Source organism: Neofelis nebulosa, chromosome 3 (assembly GCF_028018385.1).
Source record: "Neofelis nebulosa isolate mNeoNeb1 chromosome 3, mNeoNeb1.pri, whole genome shotgun sequence".
NCBI classification, from domain to species: Eukaryota; Metazoa; Chordata; class Mammalia; order Carnivora; family Felidae; genus Neofelis; species Neofelis nebulosa.
The window spans coordinates 44465470-44478472 of record NC_080784.1 but is presented as its reverse complement, the minus strand read 5'-3'; the positions used below and the strand labels follow the sequence as shown (position 1 = coordinate 44478472).

General features: G+C 37.3%; 1 protein-coding gene and 1 non-coding gene across 5 annotated transcripts in view; both read left to right on the top strand.

Moving 5' to 3' along the window:
* Positions 1 to 13003, top strand: part of LOC131506713 (A disintegrin and metallopeptidase domain 3-like) — a 143309-nt gene that overhangs the window by 39268 nt on the left and 91038 nt on the right. For 2 of the 4 annotated variants that reach the window (XM_058720603.1, XM_058720602.1), the window contains exons 5-6: positions 5294 to 5370; positions 6081 to 6258. In XM_058720603.1, the coding sequence (XP_058576586.1) occupies positions 5294 to 5370; positions 6081 to 6258 (255 nt within the window). Of the gene's footprint in view, positions 1 to 1745; positions 1893 to 2121; positions 2179 to 5293; positions 5371 to 6080; positions 6259 to 13003 lie in introns of those variants that run through there. The other 2 variants (XM_058720604.1, XM_058720605.1) reach the window with 2 other exon arrangements.
* TRNAQ-UUG (transfer RNA glutamine (anticodon UUG)) lies at positions 8313 to 8395 on the top strand. Its single transcript has one exon. It is a non-coding gene; the product is annotated as a tRNA-Gln (tRNA).

The following is a 13003-nucleotide window of genomic DNA, read 5'->3' as shown; positions in this document are numbered from 1 at the left end:
TCAAAGGAGAGATCAGTCACGAGTCTTATAGGTCTCCCTTTATATGTGAGGGCACGTTTATCCCTTGCTGCTTTCAGAATTTTCTCTTTATCCTTGTATTTTGCCAGTTTCACTATGATATGTCGTGCAGAAGATCGATTCAAGTTACGTCTGAAGGGAGTTCTCTGTGCCTCTTGGATTTCAATGCCTTTTTCCTTCCCCAGTTCAGGGAAGTTCTCAACTATAATTTCTTCAAGTACCCCTTCAGCACCTTTCCCTCTCTCTTCCTCCTCTGAGATACCAATTATGCGTATATTATTTCTTTTTAGTGTATCACTTAGTTCTCTAATTTTCCCCTCATACTCCTGGATTTTTTTATCTCTCTTTCTTTCAGCTTCCTCTTTCTCCATAACTTTATCTTCTAGTTCACCTATTCTCTCCTCTGCCTCTTCAATCCGAGCCGTGGTGGTTTCCATTTTGTTTTGCATTTCGTTTAAAGCGTTTTTCAGCTCCTCGTGACTGTTCCTTAGTCCCTTGATCTCTGTAGCAAGAGATTCTCTGCTGTCCTGTATACTGTTTTCAAGCCCAGCGATTAATTTTATGACTATTATTCTAAATTCACTTTCTGTTATATTATTTAAATCCTTTTTGATCAGTTCATTAGCTGTTGTTATTTCCTGGAGATTCTTCTGAGGGGAATTCTTCCGTTTGGTCATTTTGGACAGTCCCTGGAGTGGTGAGGACCCGCAGGGCACTTCCCCCGTGCTGTGGTGTATAACTGGAGTTGGTGGGCGGGGCCGCAGTCCGACCTGATGTCTGCCCCCAGCCCCCCGCTGGGGCCACAGTCAGACTGGTGTGTGCCTTCTCTTCCCCTCTCCTAGGGGCGGGATTCACTGTGGGGTGGTGTGGCCCGTCTGGTCTACTTGCACACTGCCAGGCTTCTGGTGCTGGGGAGCTGGCGTATTAGCTGGGGTGGGTAGGCAAGGTGCACGGGGGCGGGAGGGGCAGGCTTAGCTCGCTTCTCCTTAGGTGATCCGCTTCAGGAGGGGCCCTGTGGCAGCGGGAGGGAGTCAGATCCGCTGCCGGAGGTTTGGCTCCGCAGAAGCACAGAGTTGGGTGTTTGCGGGGAGCGAGCAAGTTCCCTGGCAGGAACTGGTTCTCTTTGGGATTTTGGCTGGGGGATGGGCGGGGGAGATGGCGCTGGTGAGCGCCTTTGTTCCCCGACAAGCTGAGCTCTGCCGTCCGGGGGCTCAGCAGCTCTCCCTCCCTTTGTCCTCCAGCCTTCCCGCTTTCTGAGCAGAGCTGTTAACTTCTGACCTCCCAGACGCTAAGTCGCGCTTGCTGTCGGAACACAGTCCGTCCGGCCCCTCCGCTTTTGCCAGCCCGACTCGGGGGCTCTGCTTGGCCGGCGAGCCGCCCCTCCGCCCCGGCTCCCTCCCGCCAGTCCGTGGAGCGCGCACCGCCTTGCCGCCCTTCCTACCCTCTTCCGTGGGCCTCTCGTCTGCGCTTGGCTCCGGAGACTCCGTTCTGCTAATCCTCTGGCGGTTTTCTGGGTTCTTTAGGCAGGTGTAGGTGGAATCTAAGTGATCAGCAGGACGCGCGGTGAGCCCAGCGTCCTCCTATGCCGCCATCTTCCCCAAAGCTCGCCCAAGTTGATATTTTTCTTATGCTTGATCTAGTCTGCTGTTGAAACTTTCTAGTGAATTTTTCTCTTTTTTAAATTATTAATTTGTTTGTCACTCATTATCAGGGAAATACAAATCAAAACCACACTGAGATACCACCTCACACCGGGAAGAGTGGCTAAAATGAACAACTCAGGAAACAACAGATGCTGGCGAGGATGTGGAGAAACTGGAACCCTCTCGCACTGTTGGTGGGAATGTAAACTGGTGAAGCTGCACTGGGAAACAGTGAGGAGGTTCCTCAAAGAATTAAAAATATAACTGCCCTATGATCCAGGAATAGCACTACTAGGAATTTATGCAAGGGATACAGGAGTGTTGATTCATAGAGGCACGTGTACCCTAATGTTTATAGCAGCGCTTTCAACAATAGCCAAATTATGGAAAGAGCCTAAATGTCCATCAACTGATGAATAGATAAAGAAGATGTGGTTCATATGTACAATGGAATACTACTTGGCAATGAGAAAGAATGAAATCCTGCCATTTGCAGCAATGTGGATGGAGTTGGAAGGTATTATGCTGAGTGAAATAAGTCAGTCAGAGAAGGACAGATATCATGTTTTACCTCATAATGTGGATCTTGAGAAACTTAACAGAGGACCATGGGGGAAGAGAAGGGGAAAATAGTTACAAACCATAAGAGACTCTTAAATACTGAGAACAGGTTGAGGGCTAATTGGGGGGTGGGGGAGAGGGGAAACTGGGTGATGGGCATTGAGGAGGGCACTTGTTGGGATGAGCACTGGGTGCTGTATGTAAGTGATGAACCACGGGAGTCTACCCCAAAAAGCCAAGAGCACACTTTACACACTGTATGTTAGCTAATTTGACAATAAATTATATTAAAAAAAAAAAAGAAAAAAAAATCTTACTTTGTTCATGCATTGTTCTCTTGACCTCAGTGTGTATCTTTATGAGAGTTATTTTTTTATTGAGGTATAATTGGCATTAACATTATATCAGGTTCAGATGTTCAACATGATTCAGTATTTGTATATGTTGTCAAATCATTACCACAGTTATTCTAGTTAACATCCATCACCATACAGTTACTGGGTTTTAAGATATACTCTCTTAGCAACTTTCAAATAGACAATATAGTATAATATAGAATAATTAACTGCAGTCACTGTACTGTACATTATATCCCCATTGCTTAGTATTTTGTAGCTGGAAGTTTGTGTCTGAGAGTTCTTTTTAACTTCTCTCTAATGTTAATAATTTAAGTTCATTTCAATAGGGTCAATTTCTGGAGATTTATCTTGTTCCTTGTTTGAAACATTTTTTTCCTGATTCTTCATTTTACTTGACTCACTGTTTGGGTTGTTGGCTCATAGTCAAAGCAGTCACCTCTCCCAGTCTTCACCAACTGGCCTTATGTAGTTGCGGACTCCCCAAATCAGCCTTGCCATTGATTTTGGGGGCCTCTACTAACTTTTTCTTTCTTCAGGTAGAAACAGGCACCTGTTTTTGTCCTGCTGTCTCTGTGCTGGGTAGGAAGGAGGATCAAAGGTATCTACCATTCCAAACTGCTGTCTCTTGTCTCTAGATTGTAGAGGCAACTAGATTGTACCAGGTCTATCTGCTCCAGGATTGGTGAGACAGATGCTATTTCTATGAGCAGTTTTGGTGGAGTGGGGCACTGCATGCATGGATAAACTTTTTCCTTCTCTAGTGAAAAGCAGAAAGCTAGAATTTGCATTAACTTACTCTGTGCTGAGTGTGGATGTTGCAGATCAATTATGTGTAACTAGTCCAAGTCACCACCTTTATTTTTGCCTGGGTTGCTAGCTGTGCTGAACTCATCAGGGCTCCAAGACTGGTGACACAGTTCTTTTGGTAGCCCCTTCAGAAAAATTGGGACACTTAACATGTGAAAAATCCCTTTCCTTCACTGGTCAAGCTGGGAGCCGAAGGGTCTCTTTGTGATCATATGGCAGTGCCCTGGACAGTGTCCCTGGTGTAAGGTATACCAAATCTCCATACTGGCTTTAATGAGTCTGATTTTGCATTCTCCTAGAGTGGTGCAGAAGCCTTTCAATTAGTTTTTGATTAATCATAAAGAGAATTTGTCCATGTATTACTGCTAAATTGGTGTATTTGTTCTATGGTAGGGGGTCCAGGGCTTCCTACTCTATCTTCCTGACCAGAATTTCAGCCTTTATTTCTCTGAGTACTTTTCAACTCCACTTTCTTTCTGTTTTCTTTCTTGGATTCTGATATATATTTTAGATCTGGTATTGTTCCACAGCTTATTTGAGGCCCTAGGATTTTCTTAGCTCATTTTTCTGTTTCATATATTGGATAAATTCCACTGATCTGTCCTCAAGTTCAGAGATTCTAACCCTTGTCATCTCCACTTTACTTTTGAGCCTATCCTAATACTTTATTTGCTTTCTTTGTGGCTTTTATTTCTATTCTGTCATTTCTTTCAAGATAATTTGTAATTGTTCACTGAAGCAGTTCTCCATGGCTGGTTTAAAATCTTATCTGCTAGTTCCAACATGTGTCTCATATCAATATTGGCATCAGTTGGTTGCTTTCTCTCTCTCTCTCTCTCTCTCTTTTTTTTTTTTTTTTCAGTTCTTGATATAGTGGGTGATTTTCGCTTGTGTCCTTGATATTTAAGTCTTCTTTTTTTGAAGGCAGTCACCCAGTTTAAGTTTAGATTTAGAGTGTGTTGTTTGAATGATAATTTAGCTTTCTTGTAGGTTTTAAAGTTATTCTGTTGTGCTTTGTTCTTCTAGCTCTACTGGACCTCTGCTATTGCAGCCTTTGGTGGTAAGAGGTATTACCTGTGCCACTGCCTCTCAGTGAGGAAAGTTCCTATCTGGAACGAATGGAAATAATATGTATGGCAGCTAGTAATGTATAATAACAACATGTAAACAAATTCATAGGAAAGAATGTGAATCATAATAGCATAGCATTAGCAAAGGAACAGACTGACTGTAGAATCACTAGTATTTTAAGGGGAGAGATGGGAATATTCACTGAAAGAGAGTATTAGGGGAGAACCTGGGAAGACTAATGCTGTGAAAGTCCATGGAGAGGAGGGGTTGGAATAAGATGATAAACATGGTGAGATATTACAGAGAAATAAAAAAAAAAGAAATATCATTTAAGATACTTTTGGGTAACTTAAAAAATAAGTGAAATGTTCAGATTTGAAGTCAAATTACTACTGTGAGATACATAAAGTTAGTAGTTATAAACTATACATTCAAGAAATGTGGCTTAGAAAGAAAAGATGCAGTAAAGGAAGTTGAAAAAAAATTAGAATTATAGCAAAGGTTATCTGGGGAAGGATAAGAGTCATGATTATTCTTAATCAAAAAGAGTTAAGAGGAAGAGATTGCAAGTAATGCAATATCTGGTGGATAATATGGTAATGGCTACATCTGAATGTTTGATGATGTTTAGGAAGTAAGGATAAACCAAAAACTTTATTTACAAATCATTCATGCACTTGTTGTGATGAGCGCTGGATGTTGTATAGAAGTATTGAATCACTGTGTTGTGCACCTGAATCTAATATTACACTGTGTGTTAACTAACTGAACTTAAATAAAAACTTTAAAAAAACCCAATTATTCATGAATGTATCTTCATATACTCCTCTTTAGGGCCATTGCCTTTATCAAGGATACGCCGCAGAGGTCCCAAAATCAGTTGTGACACTTAGCACTTGTTCTGGACTCAGGTAATGGCATTTTCTAGAGATGAACATGATTGAAAATCTTGTGTGGTCTTAAAAAAATTTTTTTTTAAGTTTATTTATTTTTGAGAGACAGAGACAAAGATAGAGACAGAGCGTGAATGGGGGAGGGGCAGACAGAGAGAGAGAGAGAGAGAGAATCTGAAGCAGGCTCCAGGCTCAGAGCTGTCAGCACAGAGCCTGAAGTGGGGCTTGAACCCGTGAACTGCAAGATCATGACTTCAGCTGAAGTTGGACGGTTAACTGACTGAGCCACCCAGGCGTCCCCAAAATCTTGTGTGATCTTTTAATTTTCAGAAACATCTTGAAGGATAGAATGAAGACAAAGAAAATAGAGACTTTGATTGTGTTTCTTCCCATATACTTTCTTTTCCTCCTTCTCTTTTTTAATCACTGTCCCAGGCATGCAGTGATAATACTTATGCAGAAATAGCTTCCACTAACTAGTTTGAAGAATATTCAAATTTCTTAGTCACACTAGAACCACAGTGACTCCAAATGGCATAATAGAGAGAAGCTATAAAATTGTGTTTGAAAGTTTATCAAAGTACAAAGAGATGATTCTTAGATATTAGACCATAAGCACCACTGTTAAATTTCTATAAAATTTTTTATTTAATGGTGATTTACATTTCTCAGTGGGTACTCTATATTAATTATCTTTTTATTTCTTTTTTATGTGTTTAAATATTTAGGGGATTATTGCAGTTGGAGAACGTCAGTTATGGCATTGAACCATTGGAATCTGCAGCTGCATATGAGCATATACTTTATCAAATAAAGAATAATAAAATTGAGTTTTTGCCCTTACAAGAAAATTATCCCACGACCCAAGTGGTAGATCAGTCCTACCGGATACTTGTGAAATCAGAAGTAAGTAACCACTTAATTGTGATCTTCACTTGTGTTATCTTTGATAAATTTATTCACATTGGAATGTGTTACATTTGGAAAGCAGATTTAAACTGATATTGATTATATTAAAATTTTCAATTGTAAGATATTTATTTTAAATATATTTTTGGGGTGCCTGGGTAGCTCAGTTGGCTGGGTGTCAGACTTCGGCTCAGGTCATGAGCTCACCATCCATGAGTTCGAGCCCCGCATCAGGCTCTATGCTGCCAGCTCAGAGCCTGGAGCCTGCTTCAGATTGTGTCTCCCCCTCTCTCTGCCCCTCCCCTGCTCACTCTCTGTCTCTAAAAAAAAAATGAATAAACGTTAAAAATAATTTTAAATATATTTTTATGTTTAGACATATGATATATAGAAAATGTAACAGATTTAAACATAATTAAACAATAAAAATTCTCACATTTTCCTAATTGCAAGTATATTGATGCATATATACACATTTGCATTGTTATTGAATTAACATTCTACTAATATAATGTTACACAAATTTGCTGATTATTTCTTTCTCAGAATTTTCCTTGCCAATACATTTTTTCTTTGTAGCAAAGTGTTATTTTGATAGAAAATTTAAAAGTGGAAAAGTGGCAAGAAATTGTCCTAAATCTCATTGTCTATAGAGAGATAGTGCTTTTGGAGTATTGGAGTATTTGTTCCAATTCTTTTAATATATCTAATTATAAATGTAGATCTATAAGTATATAGATTTTTAAAAAATTTATTTAAATTCTAGTTAATTAACATATAGTGTAGTATTGGTTTCAGGGGTAGAAGCCAGTGAGTGGTTCATCACTTATATATAACACCCAGTGCTCATCCCAACAAGTGCCCTCCTTAATGTCCATCACCCATTTAGCCCATCCCCCTACCCAACACCCCGCCAGCAACCCTCAGTTTGTTTTCTGTTTTTAAGAGTTTCTTATGGTTTGCCTCCCTCTCTGTTTTTATCTTATTTTTCATTTCCTTCCCCTATGTTCATCTGTTGTGTTTCTTAAATTCCACATATGAGTGAAATCATATGATATTTGTCTTTCTCTGACTGACATATTTTGCTTAGCATGGTACACTCACTCTACTTCCATCCACGTTGTTGCAAATGGCAAGATTTCCTTCTTTTTGATCACTCACTAGTATTCGATTGTATATATACACCACAACTTTATCCAACCATCAGTTGAAGGGCATTTGAACTTTTTCCATTAGTTGGCTATTGTTGATAGCACTGCTATAAACATTGGGGTGCATGTGCCTCTTAAATGTAACATGATTTAATGATAAGTAAAGAATATGCATTATCCTTTTAATAGCAAACAGGAAATTTAAAATGCGCATTATCTTTTAATAGCAAAAAGGAAATTTCAAAGTGGAGTAAATTTCCTTTTTGTTGTTAAAAGGATAATGCACATTTTTACTTACCGTTAAATTATATTACACTTATTATTACTTTAAATTAAATATATTGGTTAACATCTATTAAAATATTAAATAAACACATATGTAAGGAAAATAAGAATGGATTATATGCCATTTTCTAGAGGTAAATGAAATTGTGGAATCCACTGCAATCATTTTGATGTGTACCCTTTTGTACTTAAATATGTTACAAAATTATGTCACATTTTGTGTTTTTATTTTTTTTAATGTTTATTTATTTATTTTGAGAGAGAGTGCTCATGCACAAGCAGGAGGGAAGGGCAGAGATAGAGGAGAGAGAGAATCCCAAGCAGGCTTCGCATTGTCAGCACAACCCAATGCAGGGCTCAATCTAAGGAACTGTAAGATCATGACCTGAGCTAAAATCAAGAGTTGGATGTTTAACCGACTGAGCCACCCAGTCACCTGGCTTTTTGATATCTATCTATCTATCTATTTATTTTACCTATACATACATATGTGTATATATATATGGATATATATATATATATATATATATATATATATATATATATGGATATATATGAATCCCTGTCTACATATTCTCATCATGATTGGATATCACATTAAAGAGAAGCAGGGACGCCTGGGTGGCTCAGTTGGTTGAGCGTCTGACTTTGGCTCAGGTCATGATCTCAGTTTGTGGGTTCGAGCCCCACATCAGGCTCTGTGCCGACTGCTTCCTCAGAGCCTGGAGCCTGTTTCAGATTCTGTGTCTGCTTCTCCCTCTGCCCCTCCCCCGCTCATGCTTTGTCTCGCTTTGTTTCTCAAAATAAATGTAAAGAGAAGCAAAACAAAATAGTAATGAGTGGTACTTAAACTGAATTTATGATGAACTCCATCTCATTGTTGCTTTAATTTGAGTGTATTTATTTTGTCAAAGATATTGGTACATATACAGATTAATAAAACTGCCCTTTTAGAAACTCATAAAATTATAAAATATAATCATATATAGGGATGACCCCCAACTTTATGCCAGCTCTGGAAACGATCTGCATGTTTTTTTTTTAATTTTTTTAAATTTTTTTATTGTTTTAATGTTTATTTATTTTTGAGACAGAGAGAGACAGAGCATGAACGGGGGAGGGTCAGAGAGAGGGAGACACAGAATCTGAAACAAGCTCCAGGCTCCAGGCTCTGAGCTGTAAGCACAGAGCCTGACGTGGGGCTCGAACTCACGGACCGCGAGATCATGACCTGAGCCGAAGTCTGCCGCTTAACCGACTGAGCCACCCAGGCGCCCCCCATCTGCATGTTTAATACAACACTGGGTACAATTGAAGACAATTTTTGCCACTGAAATAGAATACTATCACATAAGTAAATTGAAAAACTTTAAAGGATTCCATGAATACTCTTCTGTGGCAGAGGAAGACCCTAAGAGATGGACATAAGTTTGGAAAAAGACCCCCTCCAGTGAATCAGCAATAAGACAGAGATAAGATAAGATAGAGATAATATACCTTCCATTGCCTTGATTTGAATTACAAGTCTGTCCATTTTAGCCACAAAAACTTTGGCGAGTAACATAATCTATGTTTAAATTCCTTATCTGTAAAAAACTGATAATAAAAATAATATCTAACTCATACAGTTATTTCAAAGATTAAGTACATTTATAGATAGAAATTCCTTAGCATAGTATATAGACAAGTAAAATCCCAGTAAAAATCACTACTACTATTATTATTTGCTCACCATATTTTCTAATGTTGTGGGGAAAGGTAATTGGAAGTAATTATGGAAAGTTTGGGTACAAACAAAATGCAATAATGAAGTAAAATAGAGATAAACATTTCAGCACCTAAGAAGAAACCAGGGATGTCATTTCAGGAATGGAGATAAATATTTGTATGTATTTGGGAATTTTATATCTTTTATGAAGTAACTTGACAATTGCTTTTCATCCTGAATTTGATACACTTAAATCTATAGGTTTAGTTAAACATGTTTTCACATGATTAATGCTTTTATGAGCAAAAAAAAAGAAAGTGAATATCTTCAGTCAAAGCAACAGAAAAAAATAACATAAAAGTTTCTGTTTTAAGCATATTTTAACATTCATGAAAGTAAACACTAGATACACTTATAAACAAGGTAAATACCTTCATTATAATCCAGAGTTGAAAAGTAGAAGAGAAACCAAACAATATACTATAAAGGTTTTATCTATTAAAAGAATATTAAACACATGTCTTTACCCCCCTGCCCCTTTTTAAAAACCCACTGAAATGAAAAGGAAGTTTTAAACCAGCATAAACATACAAACACAAAGAAAACAGGAGAGGAGTAATAACAATGGACATTGGAGATAGCTGATTCAGTGCCCCAAATTTGAATTCTAAACTTGGTAATTCGGATAGGCTATTGGAACCTTGACATGTACTGCAGTACTATTCAAATGTTTTTGGAATTGCCTGTCCAGTTGCCCTAGGAAGTGATTTTAAAGGTGGGCCCAAGAAGATAATTCGTTGAAAATAAGTTGTATAAGTATTTAGCAACCTTGGCTTCCTGTACTAATCAGTTGGAGACTGACATAATTGAAAGCTGTTTTCTTTGGGGAGTCTCTGAAATGGGGACACCACACACAGATGTTCTATTGTATTTCCAGGTGGAAGAGGAATATCATACTGAAACTGGTGTGTTTAAATTAAACTTGGCACATTGGATATTGGGAACCAGGCTTACACATTCTAAGAATTGTATTGGAAGACCCCTCTTCAGGAAGGAATTAAACTAGCCAAAAGAATCAAAACTAATCATATCGACAGGGTTTTCCCTGCCAACAACCCAGACGCATTGCTTTCTCTGAAAAAAATATCCTGTAAATTCCATTTATGGTCATAGGGATGTGGGAATAAACTGTTAAATACTCAATTGCTAATATATGAAGGGGCCCTAGACATATGATGAAACAATTTAATATGGAAGATAGAGACATGAAAAAACAAATTTTTAAAGCTTGAGGTATCAAAGAATACAGAGGGTGAAGAAAACAAAATGGCAATATCCTCAGAGGAATAAGGGAAAATATTTCATCTATAAATTTAAGAATAGAGTGCTATTTAAAAAATTACATTCAGCCCGTAATTGTTCTTAGAAATTTAAAATTATGATAATAAAAATGAAAAAAAAAGAGAAACCTCAATAGGAAGTTCACAAAATAAAATTTTAGAAATCACACAAAAAGTAAAGTATAAAGACAAATGACAGGGAAATTTGAAAGATAAGAAATTAAAATAAAATAAGAATTCGGGTGATACAATAGGAGTCCCAGTATGAATAAAGAGAGGAAATAAAGAGTTGAATAAATCACAAAATAATCCAAGAAAAATTCTCAGAATTATTTAAGGTGAGTTTCTGTACTGATATTTAAAAAATCGGGTTTCTTATATAGTCAAGATGCAGAATAGCCTGAAATTTCCTAGCAGCAATACTGGAATTTGAAAGACAATACCACAATTACTTAAAGTGAGGCAAAGTAATTTCCAGTCTGTAATTCTGTACCAACCCAGAACTACATAAGTGAAATTTTTTGATTGAAACTATTTCTTTTCCTCCTAATGTGACATGTTCTTACCCCCAAAATGAAACAAATAATTAAGCAGAAACAAAGAGACCCTAATCTCACCCTGATTGAAGATAGTAACCAAAAGCAATCACAACCAAATTTACAAACAATAGTTGCCAAATATCATGAACTTTCAACCAGATGAAAAGATAGAAGAATTGTGTAAGCAGCTGTCCTCAATCGGTATTTTTCATGAGAATCACTATTAGGTCAAATGTCACTAGATTTTGAAACAAACAATTCCCAACTCTCAGTGGCTTAACAGGTTTATGTCTTGCTCATGAAAATACCAAAGTGGATGAAACTCTCTGGTTGATTCCCTTCCTAGCTTTGGCTCAGAAGTCCCCTACTAGGTTATTTGAATTTAGTCAAGAGTAAGGGGAGAAGTGTGAATGCATCCCAACCCCAAGAGTTGGGCCTGGACAGGTGTCTCATAGACATCTCTTCCCTTGGAGAAGGAAACAAATATCCTTGGATAATTGGCCATTTCTTATAATAAAACAAAAGTGTAATAAAAGTCACTAATCCCCACCCTTTGTTCAAGAATGCTTTGACTTAAAAGAACTACATTATGTTGTAAAATAATAATAATTGGAAAGGAGTAAACATGGAGCATATGAAATAGAAGTATAAAATGTAAGGTGGAAAAACACAAAATCCAAAGTGAATGAAAAAACTTCTAGTTCATATTCATGTACTGCCTCATAGGTGCCACATATTGTTTTAAGAGCTTTACATATATCCTATCTTTCCAATTTTTTCAACAATTCTAAAAGTTGGTACTGTTACCCCCTTTTTCAGATTAGGATACAGATTTATAGAGTTTAAATTATTTTCCTAGGAAATTCTCTGGTAACATGTAGCATTAAAATTCAAACCCAGATAATATGACCATGACCCCAGAGATATGGTATGTAGTACGCTAAGAGCCTACCTTTTTATAGTCTGTTTAAAAGATCCTTGGAAGTGCTCAGGAAGTAAATGTAAGAGAAAAAGCTATTTTAAAAATGAAAGACATTGATAATAAGACTAACAAATAAGAGAATAGACACTGTGAGATTACAGTCAGGTTTAAGAGAATAGAAAGCATTGTTTATTATATATAAACAATGGTAGAGAAAAACCTAGAATGTGTAATGGTGAATTTTATGTGTCAACTTGACTGGGATATATTGATCAGATAGTTGGTAAAGTTTTGTGGGTGTTTCTGTGAGGGTGTTTTTGAACAGGATTAACATCTAAATCAGTTGAAATGCCCTTCATATTTGGATGGACCTCATCCAATCAGTTGATGTCCTGACTAGGACAAAAGGATGGACCATCCCACAGAATCATTCAGCTAACTGCCTTCAGATTGGAAATGTAGCATCAGCTGTCCCTGGATTTCTAGCCTACTGGCCCATTCTGTAGATTTTGGACTTGCCAGCCTCTATAATTAAGTGAGCCAATTCCTTATAATAAATCTAATTATAATAAATTATAATAAATGTCTATATATACACACATCCTATTCTGTTTTTCTGGGGAATCCTGGCTAATGGAGTATGAATATGAAAGACTGATAATAGAAATTAAAGATAATTACAATTGTCATTCATGAATTAAATAGCACCCAAAGTATTCCAAGTTAGTAAAGAATAAAACTTTGTTGAATAGAAGAGTCCTGAATTTGAAAATTATCTCAAGAAACCCTGATAAAAA